At 41.3% G+C, this 19,663-nt stretch overlaps 1 protein-coding gene across 1 annotated transcript in view; it reads left to right on the forward strand.

The window, feature by feature from the left end:
- ADGRD1 (adhesion G protein-coupled receptor D1) overlaps window positions 1-19,663 on the forward strand; it is a 612,495-nt gene that overhangs the window by 99,691 nt on the left and 493,141 nt on the right. The window contains exon 14 of the mRNA XM_063457024.1: window positions 4,321-4,462. Within this exon, the coding sequence (XP_063313094.1) occupies window positions 4,321-4,462 (142 nt within the window). The remainder of the gene's footprint in view (window positions 1-4,320; window positions 4,463-19,663) is intronic.

A 19,663-nucleotide genomic window follows, 5' to 3' on the forward strand; every position in this document is an offset into this window, starting at 1 on the left:
CTAGTTTATAACTAGGGAGCAGATGCAGAAAGTGTTAACACACTTATTGTGCTCTTTTTACAGGAATGCAAAATTGGCTGCTTCTGTCGACTTCCTAAAGTTAAAATCTTCTGTTAGCTGTATTTTTTGACAACCCCCTTCATATTGCATGTGACTTGGTGGACAACTAGGAACATATTGCCCAAATATAGAGTATATATATATATATATATATATATATATATATATATATATATATATATATATATATATATATATATATATATATATTATATTATATTATACAGAAAAGCAATTTTGATCAGGGACTTATATTATTTGATTTGCATTATTTAATTTTTAGTGCAAAATAGAAAGACATCCTTGTTTCACAGTGTGCATCATTGTGTATATGTTCATATTTATTCATACTGTTTATTTATTAGTACCGCAATAATAATTGTATGCATTTTCTTCTCTGTAGAGATACAATCAGACTGCAGAAATCACTCAGAGGTTTATTCACCGAACAGAAAATTGTAGTCAATTGAAAAGTGAACTGCAAAATTGGGCAAATATAACTATTTCGGGGAAAAAAAAAATCTCTAACTCAACTCTGTTGTAAGCTTGGCAATTGTAGCCTAAATTTTGCAGTTTAGTTTTAATTTTACTTCAATTTGCTGTTAAGTGGTAAACCACAATGTTACCTTTTTTTCAGAGACTGAGAACGAAAAATAATTTTAAGACATCAAGGTTATTTACTAAACCAGGAATTATCTTTAACTAAACTAAAAATATTATCTGACATAAATGTTCAATTCCAAAATGTTCAATTCCCTCGTCATAATTCCCAGTTTAAATATAAGTTATGTGACAGCTTACCTGGCACTGACGATGGCAGAGCATAAAGGGAAATACATTTCACAAACATCTGCGGTAGCAAGATAAAACATCTCAGTTTTAAGATAGGATTTTGAACTTGATACGAAGCTTCATCAACTATTTTTTATATAATAAACAATCCTTTGTTTGCCAGTGAACCAAGGAGCACGTTTCTATGTAATATAGAACTTAGAACTAAGTCTGTTTGCCAGTGATACAACAAACACATTTTGACGTAATATTGAGTCTATATTGTATGCGCATATTTTCATGATGGCTCATATTATCCCTTTCATTTTACTTATACGAATTTATTTAAAAAAAAGCCAATAATAACCTGTCAAACTTTGTTTACTTTTGCTTGTTAAAAATTTCTTTCCCTCACATCTGTTATTTTCCTACAAGTGAGGTGTTTCAGAATAATGATATTGTTATTCACACTTTCCATAAGTGAATCTACAATAAAGTGTCAGACCTGCAGTGTAAACTGAAAGATGTATGTATGACCCGCAGTACAAAAGAAACAGAAAAAATATTGTCAATATGACTGTGTCATTTTCTTTGTTAGGAAGAACAAATACGGAAATACAGAAGGGTTATATTTAACCTAATTTTTGGAAAAAATAACAGATACTTAAGTCAAACACTTAGTTAGAGTATGGTCTAATGCTTATATACTATAAATACCATATGCAATGCCATAAATCACTTTTTTTTTTTCGTGAAGTACAACTGTCAAGTTTACTAATTTCTGAATTACAGTGACAGGGAATTGCAAATTTTGGAAACAGAAAAGCCAAATTGGATTTAAAAAATAAATAAATAAATGTAACTGTTTTTACACTAAAATGTCAGTTCCTTTTAAGTTTACTTTCATAAAGCATTGTTTTATCAGAGATTATAATAAATGCAATATTGAGTGCTATGTATGCTATGTATCAGAAAAAAATGAATATAATATGCACACCTTTTTAGGGCTTCCATCATAACATTTGGGGCCCCTAACAAACTCAGGGACTTGTCCCCCACCAACCCACTCATCCATATACACATACTTACACGCATGCACATTCTGTACACAGTAACAGAAACACCCACATACCCAGATACAAACTTCCAGACAGGCACACACATAGGGATACTCAATGCCAGACACACACACAGATACCAATACACACTACCAGACAGACACACACTGACAAACTTACACATACATGCTAACAGCCATGTTCAGACAAACATACATGCCTACTGCCCTACACACTGACTGGGAGACACATACACTGACAAACACACATACACACATACAGTAACACACACACATTTAAGATGTTTTAGCCACCCACCTCTTTTTATACCTTTTTTCAGGAGTGTGGATTCCCTGTGGTCTTGTGAGATCTTGTGGCTTTCTTTATATGCTGCGAGGAAGTGAATGAACATCACTTTCTCCTTGTGCATCCATACTCAAGATGAATAGGGAAAGACTGTACTTGTAAAGGGCCTGTACCCTCATGGATCCACAATACTGTTGGATCCCCAATTAGGCCACATATCGTTACAAAACCCTTGTGGGTCCTAGAGCACAGCTAGACTACAAGTGTAAGGGTTTTTTGTCCCCTTATGGCAGACCTGTATATATATACATATGTATATATATATATGTATATATATATATCCCTCGACTCATCCACCCTCTCTAACTACCGTCCCATATCCCTGCTCCCTTTTTCCTCAAAGCTTCTGGAAAGGCTTGTCTTTACCCGTGTGTCTCATTTCCTCAATTCCAACTCTCTCCTTGACCCCCTTCAATCTGGCTTCCGCCCTCTCCACTCTACAGAGACTGCCCTTATCAAAGTCACTAACTACCTAATCGCAGCTAAATCCAAAGGCCACTACTCCATACTAATTCTTCTTGACCTCTCAGCGGCCTTTGACACCGTTGATCATGCTCTCCTTCTTCAAACTCTTCAATCGCTTGGTCTCTGTGACTCTGTCCTCTCGTGGTTTTCCTCTTATCTCTCCCAACGCTCATTCAGTGTCTCCTTTTCTAATGATACCTCCTCCCCTCGCCCTGTCTCGGTTGGAGTCCCCCAAGGCTCCGTCCTTGGTCCCCTTCTATTTTCTCTTTATACTGCCTCTCTTGGCAAACTTATTACCTCTTTTGGATTCCACTACCACCTGTACGCTGATGACACCCAGCTATATCTCTCCTCCCCGGACCTCTCCCCTGCCATCCTGCAACGTGTCACTGCTTGCCTTTCTTCCATCTCTGACTGGATGTCCTCCCGCTTTCTGAAACTCAATCTCTCAAAAACTGAGCTCCTTGTCTTTCCTCCTCCTAATACTGATCCTCCTCTTTCACTCTCCCTTCAAGTTTGTGGTACCAACATCAGTCCATCTTTGCAAGCACGCTGTCTTGGCGTCATACTTGACTCTGGTCTCATCTTTGAGCCTCACATCCAGCATGTTGCCAAATCCTGTAGATTCCATCTTAAAAACATAGCCCGCATCCGCCCCTTTCTTGCACCAGATACTACCAAGGAGCTTGTCCATGCTCTGGTAATTTCCCGCATGGATTACTGTAACCCTCTCCTGATTGGTCTTCCCAAAAGCCGTACTGCACCCCTACAGTCCGTAATGAACGCTGCTGCTAGACTGATTTTCCTCTCTAGTCGTTTCTCTCACACCTCACCCCTCTGTCAGTCCTTACATTGGCTTCCTGTATGCTATAGGAGTCAATTCAAGGTACTAACTCACACCTATAAAGCACTGAACAACTCTAGCCCCTCTTATATCTCCTCACAGATCCATAGGTATGTCCCTTCTCGGTCTCTCCGCTCTGCCCATGACCACCTCCTGTCCGTTGTCCGCACTCGTACGGCCAACTCGCGCTTGCAGGACTTCTCGCGGGCGGCTCCCTTCCTATGGAATAGCCTGCCTACCGCCATCAGACTCTCCCCTAGTCTTGCATCTTTTAAGAAGTGCCTTAAAACCCATCTCTTTAGGAAAGCATATGGCCTCCAAGACTAACCCTTACCTCACATACCTGTCTCTTGCCCTCTCCTAAAGGGCAGTCCACCTTATTTGATTGCAAATTCCTGTCCTAATGTGTTTTACACCCATCTCCTATAGAATGTAAGCTCGATCGAGCAGGGTCCTCTTCAACCTATTGTTCCTGTAAGTTTATTTGTAATTGTCCTATTTATAGTTAAATCCCTTCTCATAATATTGTAAAGCGCTACGGAATCTGTTGGCGCTATATAAATTGCAATAATAAATAAATAAATATGTATATATATATATGCTATGTTATGTTATTGTATTCTTGCAATGGATCATCTTCTTTCCAATATCTTCTATATCAGTCTTTTCTGATGGTTTAATATTAATTAGCACATAAATGAGTAAGCATCATGACAAAACTGGCACTTTTTAAATCTACTTTCTTTTTGTTTGTAGGATTTCTGGAGCAGATCTGCATGAAGAATACATGTTTTCAGCTACCAGTTACCTTATTTCTTTAAAAGTTGAGCCACCCCCCTACCTGTCCTCAAATCTCTCCGGGTCTCCTCTTATAACCATTCAACTTACACACATTCTGGTAAGTAAGAAAATAATAGGTTAGATGGCTGATGGTTCTAAATGTTTAAATAATATCTTCTACGTAGAAATAGTGCCAACAAAATATCATACAATGCATTTTAAGCCATGGCAAATGTTTGAAGTCTTTCTTTTTTCCATTTTGTAAACTTTGTTACGTACCATCAGCAGCCATGACTTTTAGCCTTAAATTCTTACAGAACGTGATGAATATATACTTATATTTGACACATGACCTGTAACGGATCACCTGGCACCCTGACTTGGTACCTCCGTTAATGGATGCTCCTAGTGCTTCCTGAGGACTCCAAGCACTCTGGCAGACACCACAATCACCGAATCCGAGAAACCTTTTAAATTCTCCCAAGCATATGAATGCTGTAGACCATTGAATAGGAACCATACGAATAGGCTTGTACTCCTAGCAGTCAACTGGAACAGCATGCAATAAATCCTTCCCCCCAATAATGAGACGACACTTCACTTTGAGGGTAAAACAGGAACTCTGGACTGGCTCATCCAGCCTGGCTTTTATTTCCAACTCACACATACAGGCCACACCCAGGGGGAGGCATAAAAGAACCAATGACATAGATGTTACCTCCCACACATCCCCTCCCCTTAGTGTGACACATAATCCCATTATGCATACAGTGTAAAATATACTTTTACACAACTTTCATAACTTTAAAACCATACATCACATTCACATAAAAATACATATCCACAATCAATCCATTCAGGGGAACAACATATTAAAAAATGGCATGAATCCGACCAGGGGTTCAAAAGTTACTAAAAGTATCTTTTGTTCCTTTCTGGCTGGCAGAAAAACATCCCCACAATGCACCCTGGTTTCCTCCCTTCTGCCCTGGAGTTAATTGGAGAAGTAATCCAATTACCCAGGACTAAAGGCAGACTCCATTAACCACATGGTTGCAAAACGACATAAAACACTTTAAAATACATAAAGTCACATTTACACATAACACACAGACATTTCACCTATCCCCAGATAGCTGGGATCTGCACGCACAAAACTACCGAATAGCGTGCAGATCCTACTCACACAGTACAATTGCCATGGAGCTAAAGTCTTTCCCATAGTCTTTCATTATATGAATAGGCTCCATGGTATGGCTATCTGGGGTATCACATTCCCATAAAGTCTGGTCCATAGTCCAAAGGCAAGAGGCGGGCAATCAGCCCCCTCCAAGGACACGTGGCGAGGTCGGTTTCGCCACATGACCGTTAGACATTACATTTATTCAGATAATTACCTTTTTAAATCGGCTATAGTCCCTGGAGGTTTTATAACTTAGAAACACCCCAGGTGTCATGTGTTACTCAAAGAATCCATTATGAAATGTCTAATGTAGATATATTGGTTTAAAAAAAAAAAAAAAAACTCTACCTCATCTGCACCTTATATTATGTTAATGCCTGTTTTGTATACCTTGCAGAAGGTTTTCTTCATTTAATATTTAAATTTTTAAAAGAACAAACCTGACAACAAGATAACTTATTCACTGAAACCATATTTGTGGTAAACTGACAAACGCAATTTTAGATTAAAATATTTTAGTTAGAGATTTTTTTTATCAGTCTTGTTATTGTGGGCCCCAATTCCCAATTCTCAGTTCAGGCGATAAGCCCCATAGTGTAAAAACTAAAGTAAGCACAATTAAGTATTCTCCTCAAATTACTTGAGAATGTGCATTATTTGTAGAACTGAGTTCAAATTTCATCAGCATATGTGTATGCTGGGCTTAACACTGGCTGCTTAGTGGAATTCCTCATTAAGAATCCAGTAAAATGTCTGGGTTTGGCTGTAAGAGGATGTTATGTTTGCTTTGGGAGACTTTCAATCTTAGAGGTTCAAATTCTTCAGAATAACCTAAATTTACACTGCATTTTGGTTATTGATATCCCAGATTGTGTCTTTTACTTCTGAGAAACTGTTTATGATTTAGGAGTGCTCTTAATTTGATCGTGTCACTCATATGGGCAGCCATTATGCCAATAAAGTTTTTCAGATGCTTTGTAGAGATCTATAATTTAAGACAGAATGACTTTCAGTAATAACAATGTATTCTATTTACACCTTCATGGCAAGCTCCCCTAATTTTTTTCCTTATCGAGCATTTGGAACAAAAGTATTACTTTTTTTATTTTGGTATGGTATTTTTAAAGAAGCACAAGAATTGTCATATTTTATTCTTGTCTAATTTTCCAGCTGACCGCACTCACTATTTTACTTCATATGAGTTTAAAATGATCACATTATTTATGTGGGTTAAAGAGGTTTACCAAATCCTCACTGTCACTTTCACTACAATCTTGGCTGTCAGATTTGCAAAGCTACAGAAATGAGGTCATTATAAAATATGAAAACTGGAAAAACACATATTGTAAATATGAACTGATTTACTACATGGACAGCAACCTGATTATTTTCTTTATGTTATTTTTCAAAAATAAATACATTTTGGGGCATTGTTTTTGGCTATTATACTGCAGGCCTAACTGGGGAAAAAGAAAAAATATATTAATATTTAATCATTTATAATTCCGTAGCGCTGTACAATGTGTGGACTAACAGACATGTTATTGTAACCAGACAAGTGGATGAACAGGAACAGAGGGGTTAGCTTACATGCTAGATGGAGTGGGGTATAGTGACCTATGTCCTATTCACCGCAATCTATTCATTATAGATTTCAGTGGTGCAAGCTGGGAACACGTAAGACCACTGAGAAGGGGATTGCAGTAGTCAAGGCGAGAGAGAACAATGGCATGGACCAGCACCTTAGCTGCATCCGGTGTTATATAGGGGCCGATGCGAGCTATGTTTTTGAGATAGAAGTGGCAGGATTTGGCTATTGACTGGACATCAGGGTTGAAGGAAAGTTCGAGGTGAAAGAGAACACCTAGGCTATGAGTCTGCGAGGTATGGATGATGCTGGCACTGTTGACTTGGAGGGATGGAAGGAGACATGGGAGTAGAAACACTTGAGGGAGGAAAGACCAGAAGTTCTGCTTTGGACAGGTTGGTTTTAAGGAATTGAGCAGCCATCCAGTTGGAAATCACAGAGAACCAGCCAGAGACATGAGTCAAGATGGGCAGAGAAAGATCAGGAGAGGACAGGTAGATTTGCATGTTATCTGAATATAAATGATAATGGTAGCCAAAGGTAGGCAGTATAGATAGAGAACAGTAGGGGACCAAGGACAGAACCTTGAGGAACGCCAACAGAGAGGGGTTGGGGAGAAGATGCAGGACCTCTTAAACAAAGCCTGCTACCGAAGGGCATCTGCCATTCCAAATTAATTTGTTGATGCATGTTTGTAGGGAACTGAAATATTGTTAGAAGTACATCTATTTGTAAAGTAAGGAATAGGTATTTTAGCTTGGGCAGAACAGACATTTTTATAGCTGCGATCCAGCCTGACCAAGTGAGGAATCTGCCCTCCATGTGGATACCAAGTTGGCTATAGATTTGCTCAGCTTAATATAGTTATCGCTTAAGAGGTTGGACATGGAGAAAGGTAGTGCAATGCCAAGAAAGGTTAGAAGGAAAGAGTTATTCCTTGAAGGCACCCTTACCTTGTTCTATTAGTAATTTAAAAAATATTAAATAAGAATCCTCCATTGAATACTCAGGTATGCTATACATGACCTCGTATGCTGATTGGAATAGCAGTGGGAAGTTACATTTATGTAGGACTGCCCTCCAAAAAGACCAGTGGAGACAGATGAAAGCCTTTTCAGTGTCTAAGTAGAGGATAATGCTACTTTGTTTTAGGTAGTGCATGCTATGTAGCAGTGCAGTAGCTTTGTGTGTTGTCAGATGCTCACAAATCCAGCTTGGTTGTTGTGTATTAGAGAGTGCAATTTAGCTTTTAACCAATTCACGAAAGTCTTAGCGAAAATTTTCACGTAAATATTCAGTAGCGATATCGATCGGGAAATTTGGACATTTTGAAGGGCTTTGTAGGGTTTCAATATTTTCTACCAGGACCTCAGAGGGAAGTTTAGTCTCTGCCAATGAGGATCTGTAAAATTTAGTAATGTGCGGTGTGAGAGTGGAAGAGCATTTCTTGTAGTAAAGATTGGTGAAACTGTCTGGGCCAGGGGCCTTATGAGCCGGGAAAGCCTTTATAACCTTCTCCAACTCCACTTCAGAGATGGGGCAGTTCATAGGGTTGAATTGTTCTGAGGACATTTTTGGCAAACATACCTGGTCTAAAAAACTCTAATTTTCCTGTGCTGGGGTTGATGTATCGAATTATCATTTCTTAGATTGTAAAGTTTGCTATAAAAGAAAGCAAATGCATTGCATGTGTCCTGTGGCTTTATGATTTTTTGACCTGTGGTCAGATAGTGGAATTTTGTTGTAGACTGTTTTCCAGACAGTGTGGCTGACAACTCCTCCTGCTGTGAATAATATTTGGCTTTAAGTTTATGGAGTATGTATCCTGTCTTTTTAAAAAAAAAAAACATTTAGATCGTTAATTTGCGTTTTTAGGATTAGTATTACTTCTTTCAATTCTTCAGAGGGGGAGAAGAAGCATTTCCTAGTGGCATCCCTCAGGGAGTGGAGCAATGACAACTCATACGTCTGTGCTTGTTTCTTTAGGTATGATTCTCTGCTGATAAGGAACTCCCTCACAACTGTTTTATGTTCCTGCCACCTTTAGGTTGGGGTTACCTGGGGGGTGTCATTGCGGTGGAAGTACTCTTCCAGTTCTGTATGTATTGAGGTGAGGAATAGGGTGTCATGAAGCACGGAGTAATGAGTAAATTACACATCATTTCAAAGGGATTTAAAGAAGATTAGTGGTATCATGCTTTGGATCTAACATGTGGTTAAAGTCACCACAGATAAGTGTTGTGCCTTTATATACTGTGGAAATATTTGTCATGATTAGATGTAGGAAGTTGCGTTGGTTGGCATTAGGGGCATAAACATTTCCCAACGCATATAGTTTATTTGTTAAGCAGGCAAAGTAAGCTTAACTAATGGCCCTGCAGATCTGCTGTTTTCTGTAGAAGTTCAAATTACACTGACCTATACATAAATATGGATACATCCCTAGCTTTCAAGGTGTGCATTGAGTTTGATAATGTTGCATAGCCAAGGTAGGTATCTTCGCCCTGGAAAAGTGGTTTTCGTGAAGGTATAGTGTATCTGCCTTGACATGCTGTATATCACATAGTAGCATACGTCATTTTTGAGGCATATTCAGGCCTCTGGTGTTAAGTGAGTATATTTTTACATTAGTATAGTGGGAAATGGAATACTATATAGACATTGGTGAGCCTATCAAATAGGGGTACTGTCAGAATTTTGGTTATGGAGAGGTGAGCATGCATCATCGGTATCCCGTTTTGGTGAGTGGAACGCCAAAATCATTGATGGATGTACCCTGTAGTGGTTATGTCAGTAATTAAGGGACAAACAGGATATCCCCATTGGTATTGAATTCACTGTGAGAAAAGTATCCATCTGGTGATTTATTTTTCTCCGGAGAGTGAAGTCCAAAATCCATATTACATCATCAAGGCCTGGTTAGAGTGGCTGTTTTTCAGTAGTATTTCCTTGGCATGGAAGTAGTGTGCTATGAATAGGACATTTCTGTGAACTGCATCTGGTAAGTGTTTAGGTTGGTGCAGTCTATGTACCCTTTCCAGGAGAAGGAGATCATACCGCAAGTCTGGTGCCAGTTTCTTAAAGAGTCGATGGACGTAATTCTGGTAAGTCTGTAGGCTTTACAGATTATGTGACTCCTCACAGTCTGATAGTGCAGCTGGTTCTGTCTTCCATGTCAGCTATTTTTGCTTCATAGAGCTCTTGTTGTTTGAGGTGTTGTACATTTACTGCCATACCATTTTGGGCTTTGGCAGATTCACTGATTTTCTTTCACAATATGGGATTTTCTTCAGCCCAAATCTTGAAGGTCTTTACAAAGTTGACCAATGTTGCTTTGCCATGTAGTGATAAATTTAGATGATAGCACATCTAACAAGGTTTGCAAGAAGCTTTTAGTGAACTTCTTGTTCCCTGTCTCCTCTATGTATGGGATGGGATTTCCCCATTAAATCTCCTCCATCATGGCTGCCATATTTGTTAGGGTTTATGGCTGAAAAAAAACAGATTTCTTTCACCTTTCTCTTGCTGTCTCTTTGATTTAGCATGAGACATATTGTTAATTTGCTGCTTATGTTGTCTGTATGCTAGTATGTAATGCTCTGGTCTGGTAACCATGTGCGGAATTCGTGATTAAGCATCCATCTTGCACGTCTTTCAGTCACGCTTCCCAATCAATTAAATTTCCTACAGGTATACTACAATCAACTTATTGATTCTTACTGTAGGTTATTGCTTCATATTATGATGTCATCAAACTTTTCAAACCATGGATAAGTCATTTATACCAAGCACCTATAGAAAGTTGTAGAAAACCAAACAATGTGGATAATCATGTGTAACACTATTAAATGGAGGCCCTGTTTGCTATAGGCAAAAAATGTTTTGTCAAATTTGTGAATTTATGTTTTAGCATAACATGTCTAGTATAGTTTTACACCCAATGTAACTGTTTCTGCAACTCTGCTATCAAGCACAGGAGGCTAACTGGACTAGAGCAAACATGTAACAAGGTTCTTGATAATTTTCTCTCCACCACTAGTCCACTTAAGCTGTAAAAATGTGCATTCCAAGTGCTGAAAACAGATGTCCCTACAGGATAGGTGCCTGTAGACATATGCCTACTCTGCCTAATTTAAAATTTGGTCCTGTTTGTATTTCACTGTGGAAAAGTTGGACTGGTCTTGGAACTAGAGGGAAGCCTACCTCTGGATACTTTGTAATCTGTATGTCATTAAGTTAACACTGTGCTGTTAGGTCACCATGTGGACCCTGTGTATATCTATCTATCTATCTATCTATCTATCTATCTATCTATCATCTCATTAGTTTGCCTTCTTCACTATTTAAACATACAGTGATAAACTTAATTGAGGGTTCTTTAGCACCAATTTTGGTAAATCTGTGGATCATATGCAATAAATATCTATTATTACAAAGTTATGGAACAAAACACTACAATGAAATGAAAAATTATACAAAACATTTGTTCACATTGTCTAATAACATCTTCACTATTGCTAATGTGTATTCTGCAATCATTATGCTATTGTAGCCCAATACAATCTAATATTTACTTTGGCATTAGAAGAAGCGATAGCATAGGAGCATGGAAATCTAGAACTCAAACAATAGGAAATTGATCATTTTTATTCTGAAATCCCTGTTTGGAGAATTTCACATCTAAAAGGTCAGCTATCCAATATCAACACTTGAAAGGTTGATGACCCATTTTCATCAGATCAGTGTGTTCCTTTGTCCTACCATACAACCTGGCAAAAAAAGAATTATTACATTTTATCCATGCATCTTATAGCCCTAAGTGAAAACTTGGCATTCTTGTACAGAAACTGAATAAATTCTGTCTCCGACTGCAATCTTATGCAAACCTTTGAAAAACTTGACTTACGTCAAAATTGTTGTGATAATCTTGTCACACATAAGATCAAGGCAGAGTAATTTTTAAGCCATTTTACAATGCGATACAGATCTTCTAATATTTATTATTTGGTTTTTGAACTCAGCCGAGTACCGGAAAAAATCAAGAACTTTATAAATATATTTTACATTTGCAATTATCTGCAACACTATTTCCTTGATTTTGTGTTCCCTCAGAGCACTGTTTTTACATGTGATACCCAACTGGAACAGTTAATAAAAAATTGCTACAATACCATCAAACATATAACATTAGATACATTTTGTTCTGATGCAAACTGTTTGATGTAGAGGTGTGGAGTTTGGACAATAGTGGTCTTGTGAGATGTCTTCCCAGAGCTACTGCTCACAGAGACAGGAGACGTATTTGTAATATTGTTAAGCAAGCAAAGCGGGAAGGGGAATTGGATGTACATGTCCATCTAGGGACAAATTACTTGGCTTGCAATGAGGTTACAGAGGTAAAGAAAGTTTTTTTTGTGTTTTTGCCAATGATATACAGCAGGCTGATTCCACACTGTCATTCACTGAAGTTCTGCCTGTGCATAACACTCAGAACGACAGGCGGATGCATATTAGGGACTTTAACTTGTGGCTTGGTGAATGGTGTTGGGAGAAAGGATTTGGCCTCATTTCTCATGGTAGCTCTGTTTGGAATGGAAATAAACTGTACAAAAAATGGTTTGCATCTTTCTCAAAAGGGAACGAATGTTCTCAGTAAGCAGTTCAGAGGTTTTGCTAGGATGTATTTAAACTAGGAGGGAAGGGGGGGCAAAAGGGTGCTAAAACAGCAATTTAAATGGAGTCCAAGAGAAATGGGATTATTTAAAAGTTGCACTGTCTAGTGGATGCAGTGTGTTTATATGAATATATATATATATATATATATATATATATATATATATATATATATATGTGTGTGTGTGTGTATATATACACACACACAATGTATGTGCATAAAATCTAGCCTAATAAAAGTTAGTGAGGCGAACATAGAGTCCGTTTGGGTTACATTAGAATTTGGTAATCACACAGTAACTCGTGTAGGTGTGATTTATAGGCCCCCAGGACAAATAGAAGAGTTAGATAATCTACTAGTTGAGGAAATAGCTAAAATTACAATGAAGGGGGAAGTTATCATCATGGGTGATTTTAATCTTCCTGATGTGAATTGGAAAATCAAAATAGCTGCTTGTGCCAGGAGCACACATATTCTAAACTCCCTATTGGGATTGTCTCTAAAGGAAGTCATTGAGGAGCCAACTCGTAAAGAGGCCATACTAGATTTAATGTTAACAAATGGAGATTTGGTATCAGATATTACTGTAGGTGAAAGTTTAGGATCCAGTGATCATCAGTCAGTGTGGTTTAATATAAGTTTAGTGACTGAGTCACGCCACACAAAAACAAAAGTTTTAGACTTTAAAAAAACAGACTTTTCTAAAATTAGAATATTTGTAAAGGAGTCATTATCAGAATGGAACAATTTAAATGGAGTCTAAGAGAAATGGAATTATTTAAAAGTTTCACTGCTGAAGGCAACAGAAAATTGCATTAGGCTTGTCAGTAAAAGCAATATATTCAAGAAACCACTGTGGTACTCTGCAGATGTGGCCAAAATAGTAAAAAACAAAAAGTTAGCAATTAGTAATCATAAAAAACCCAGAGTGAGTAAGATAGACAGATCTATAAGATTAGTCAGAAAAAAAGCTAAGGAACCACTTGGACGCTACATCTTCCTCAAGGGATCCATCGCAGACAGGCACTACACCTTTGCCTCCATATATGCACCCAACACCCGACAACATCGTTTTCTCACTAGAACCTTAAAACTACTAGAGCATTTTCAGGAGGGGCTCCTAATTTTGGCAGGGGACCTCAACATACCAATGGACCCTCGGACAGACACCTCCTGAGGACGCTGCTCGCTACCAGACACATGCATTAAAACGGTACAATCGGCACTCAGAACGGCGGGTCTTGCGGATTGCTGGAGAATCCTGCATCCGGAGGCCAAGGACTTTACATATTTCTCCCCGGTACACCGCGGCTACAGCTGATTAGATTACATTCTTATTGCGCAAGAATACCTCAACCTGTTACAAAAATGTGAAATACTACTAGATCCCTGGTCGGACCACTCACCGGTTCTGGCTCAGCTGACCTCGCCCCTGCACAAACCCACAAGACGACAGTGGAAACGAAATGAACAACTACTTAGCGATCTGGTCACCATAGCAGATGCTAAGACGGTGCTTCACCAATACTTCAATGAAAATGACCCCGCTGACACCTCACCAATGATCCGCTGGGAGGCTCCTAAGTGCGTCATTAGGGGACATTTCATTAAGATTTGTACGCCTCGGAAGAAAGAACACAGCAGACAACTACAAGAGCTCTATGCGGAAGTCGCCAGCTTGGAACAAGACCATAAATCCACCCCAACGGATGCGGTATATCGTGCCCTGCAGGAGACCCGCCGAAGCCTGCAACACCTGCTCGCGAAAAACCTTGCCCACAAGATCAGGAAAGCTCACCGCTACTTTTACGAACATTCCAACAAATGCGGCCGCATGCTGGCCAGAATGTTTAGACAGCAACGCCGCATGAACCAAATCACTAAACTTCGGACAAGGAGTGGCACCATCACACAAGTACCCAACAAGATAGTCGAGGAATTCCAGGACTTTTACGCCGGTCTCTACAATATCCAGAAAGACGAGACAAGCGCGGGCCTGGACAGGAGGACGAGACTGAAGCGGGAATATCTGGAACAACACGTGCCTCGGACCCTCACGCAAGAACAAAGGGATGACCTCGACGCCACCATCATGCCTGGGGAACTGGCAGCGGCCCTGAAGAACACACAACTTAACAAAGCACCGGGCCCTGACGGCCTTCCCGCCAGATACCTTAAGACCTTCGGGGACACTCTACTACCAGAATTGCTGAAGGGCATGAACTCTCTCCTTGAGGGTACACGCCTTCCGGGAGACACCCTACGGGCAACTATTGCGGTTATCCCTAAGGAGGGAAAGGACCCGGCGGCCTGTACTAGCTACAGACCCATTTCCCTGCTGAACGCGGACCTCAAGTTATTTACGAAGATTCTGGCAACACGCATAGGCCGCATAGTCTCGTCCCTGATCCACCCGGATCAGACCGGATTCATACCCGGTCGAGAAGCCAAAGACAATACCATCAGAGCGCTAAACATCATGCACATGCAACGAAATTCTATGGCTGGAAGCCTACTCCTCTCCACCGATGCCGAAAAGGCTTTTGATTGGGTGGACTGGCGATATCTCCTCGATACGCTAAGGGCAATGGGGTTCGGACCTAACATACTGCAGTGGATCTCCGCGTTATACACGGATCCGACCGCACAACTACGCATCAATGGGGTCCTGTCCACAACGCTCAAGCTACGTAACGGGACACGCCAGGGGTGCCCGCTGTCCCCCCTTCTGTTTGCCCTCTCTCTGGAACCATTTCTCGAGGCGGTCAGACAGGACGGGGGTATTGCGGGGGTCGTCCAAGGAGATAGAGTACACAAGGTGGCGGCCTACGCGGACGACCTCCTTTTCTTCGTGAGCAACCCATTGGTTACATTGCCCAACCTACTAGCTGCCTTTGATAGGTTTGGACAGATCTCTAACTTCAAACTCAATGCAGACAAGTCGGAAGCCCTCTCCTTGTCCATACCCCCCGAACTGGTTGAACGGCTGACTGGGGAATTCCCCTTTAAATGGTGCCAGCGGCGAGTAAAATACCTCGGGATCTGGTTGACCAGAGACCTGACAAAACTCTATCAAGAGAACTTTCTCCCAATTCTCCAAACACTCCGCGCAGACTTGCTCAGATGGGGTCGCCTGTGCGAGTCGTGGTTCGGGAGGATAAATACAGTAAAGATGAATCTGTTGCCACGTCTGCTGTATCTTTTCCAAGCTATCCCGATCACGATCCCGCGGACCTACTTCAACTTCTTGGGCTCGGCGATACTGAGATTTGTCTGGGCGAAGGGACCGCCGAGGGTAAGAAAGACGCAGCTTATGCTCCCGAGACATCGTGGGGGGACAGCCCTCCCGTCACTACAGGGATACTATCAAGCGACACATCTCTTACGAATCATAGAATGGCATGTTCCGGACTACGAGAAACAATGGGTCCACATGGAGCGGCTTCAAGCTGGGGGGCGTATTCCACCGATGGTATGGATACAAAACCCGACATGCGACAGTATATTGCGGAACCACCCATTCATAGGACAACCATACGATTCAAACTGCAGCTCACCACGAACCCGACACCGCTGACACCTGTGATACATAACCCGGATCTGGTGGGAGGCCTGACACAAGGGGACATTGAGGGACTGGGGGGGAGGACGGCACAACACCTTCAAGCTTGGTGTGCAAATAAAGCACTGAAACCGTTGGAGGACATGCTGGGCCACGACAGGGCAACAGGGATCCTGCGATTTAGGTACCACCAGGTACGCCGGTACTATGCCACACTACAGGGGAAACACCTAGTCCACCGAGACATAACTCATTTTGAAACGCTATGTTCTGGGGGAACGCACTCGACACGTGGCATCTTGACTCTTTATGCTATGCTCCTGGGCGCAGACGTGGGACCCCCGGCGCACTTCCACTCAAAGTGGGAACAAGCTACAGGCATCAACTTAACGGAACAACAATGGGAGCAAATACACGTTTTGTCCCACCAAGGAATACTCAGCTCCAAAATGCAAGAACTTAACAACAAACTCCTGACGTATTGGTATAGGACTCCTGCACGACTACATGCCCTGGGGATCTCACCCAACAACAAGTGTTATCAATGCGAAATCGCCGAGGGGACGGAACTACACCTATGGTGGTCCTGCCCTCGGATAGTCCCCTACTGGCAACAGATCCACGACAAAATGGTGGAAATCCTAGATGAGGACATCCCCATGGAGCCCCTCCCTATGCTATTAAACCACACCCAGATGTCCCTAGGGCACTACAAGAAAACCCATATTAGACACTTTCTCAACGCAGCCAAAAGCCTCATCCCCGCCAGATGGAAATAGCCGGATATCCCAACCGTTACACAATGGATAGACAAGATCGATTTATACAATGGAATCCCTTACGGCGGAACTCCGAGGAACACAAGAACGCTGCACCCGCTTGTGGACACCGTGGATAACCTACATTTCCAATCGGAGGTGGGGGCGACCGGGGGCTGCCCGCCCTGGGCCAGAAGAGGAGGCCGAGTAGCGTAGGAGGGGATTGGACCGCGGCAGCGCTAACTCTCCCCCTTATCCCCACCCACCCACCCCCCCTTTATTTATTTTTTATTTTATTTTTTTCTTCTTCTCCTCTCTCCCCTCTCTTCCACAAACCACCACCATAACCCAAAGACGGGACCATACTAAGGCGACTGACAGGGGAAGAAATGGGACCTTGCCTGGAGAGACTAACTTCCAGACAGAGACGTGGGCAACGGAGGGGAGGGCTACACAATTAGAAGGAGCCCCGGTAATACGAAGAGGTCACCAAGACTAATGACCACCTCGCACCTGGGAGACCCTAACGCCTTTAGCCACAATGGGACACACAGTGGCCAAGGATAGTGGGCAGGCTGGAGATCACTTGGTCGAGGCAACGCCACCACTCCCCTCCGGGGGAGGGAGGGTGTTGGGAGCTGACGTGAGGAACATACCCCCCGCGCTACGCCCAAAGGGCTTGGAGCTGCACCGAGTGAAGGCCCCAGGGGAATACTCATAGGAAGAAGAGGCCTCCATCCCCCTTGTGAGCTGTGGAGAGACTGGCTCCGATACAGAAGCTTAGCCATCATATTGCACCCCACCAACCGAAGCACACGCCCATGCAAATTGAAGACCGCACACTAGCTACAACACAAAACACAAACCACAGCCCCTCCGGCAGGACCCATAATAAGAGCCAGACTGACTTGTGTTAGGCCCCTGACTAACATTCCCCCGCAAAGACAGATCCAGTATAACGGATCACTACGAACACTAGGTACGAGACACGGGGCAATGAGGACTGACCAAGATAGGAGGACGGGGATAGACATGACGGGGGGGTGGGGGAGGGGGGAGGAGGGGAGGAGGGGGAGGATGTGGGGAACATGAGAGATGAAATTACAAATTTTCCAACGGCATAAAGGTTTACTGAGCTTGATATACCGTGTTAACTGCTAATGTTTGACCTGTACTGTTAACATTCCACTCTAAAATAAAGAATGTCAAAAAAAAAAAAAAGCTAAGGAAGTTATAAGAGCTTCCAAATCACACACAGAAGAAAAATAGCACAGTCAGTAAAGAAAAAGGGGACAAAACATTTTTTAGAAACATAAGTGAGAAAAGGAAAGTAAAACATGGATTAGTTAGATTAAAAACCAAAGAAGGGTATGTAAAAGAGGATAAACGTCTAGCTGACTGCTTCAATTCATATTTTTGTTCAGTATTTACAGATGAAAATGAATTTAAGGGGTCTCAGTTAGGAAAAAGGACAAATTAGTAATTTGTTACGTGAGTTTACAGAGGAAGAGGTTCTATTTCAACTGTCAAAAGTAAAGACAAATATGTCAATGGGACCTGATGGAATACACCCAAAGTTATTAAAAGAGCTTAGTGGTGTACTAGCAAAACCATTAACAGATGTATTTAACCAATCATTGTTAACAGGAGTAGTCCCAGAAGAAGTTAGCAAATCTTGTGCCCATTCACAAGAAAGGTAGTACGGAGGAGTCGGGCAACTATAGGCCAGTAAGCCTTACTTCAGAAGTGGGGAAAGTAATGTAAACCATGTTAAGGGATATGATTGTTGAACACCTAAAATCACATGGATTTCAAGATCAAAGACAACATGGGTTTAATTCAAGGAGATTATGCCAAACTAATCTTCTTGATTTTTTTGATTGGGTAACTAAAATAATAGATCAGAGTGGGGCAGTAGACATTGCTTACCTAGATTTCAGTAAGGCTTTTGACACTGTTGCACATAGAAAGCTTATCAATGAACTGCAATATTTAAGTTTGGATTCCAATATTGTTGAATGGGTAAGGCAGTAGCTGAGTGACTGGCAACAGAGGGTTGTAGTCAATGGAGTATATTCGAGGCATGGGCTTGTCACCAGTGGAGTACCTCAGGGATCTGTACTTGGACCCATTCTCTTTAATATTTTTATTAGTGAAATTACAGAAGGTTTTGATGGTAAGGTATGTCTTTTTGCTGATGATACTAAGACATGTAACAGGGTTGATGTTCCATGAGGAATAAGCCAAATGGCAAATGATTTAGGTAAACTAGAAAAATGGTCTTGTTGTGGCAACTGACATTTAATGTGGATAAGTGCAAGATAATGCATCTTGGACGTAAAAACCCAAGAGCAGAGTACAGAATATTTGATAGAGTCCTAACCTCAACATCTGAGGAAAGGGAATTGGGGGTAAATATTTCTGATGACTTAAAGGTAGGCAGACAATGTAATAGAGCAGCAGGAAATGCTAGCAGAATGATTGGTTGTATAGGGAGAGGTATTAGCAGTAGAAAGAGGGAAGTGCTCATGCCATTGTACAGAACACTGGTGAG

Source organism: Pelobates fuscus, chromosome 5 (assembly GCF_036172605.1).
Source record: "Pelobates fuscus isolate aPelFus1 chromosome 5, aPelFus1.pri, whole genome shotgun sequence".
In the NCBI taxonomy this organism is placed as follows: Eukaryota; Metazoa; Chordata; class Amphibia; order Anura; family Pelobatidae; genus Pelobates; species Pelobates fuscus.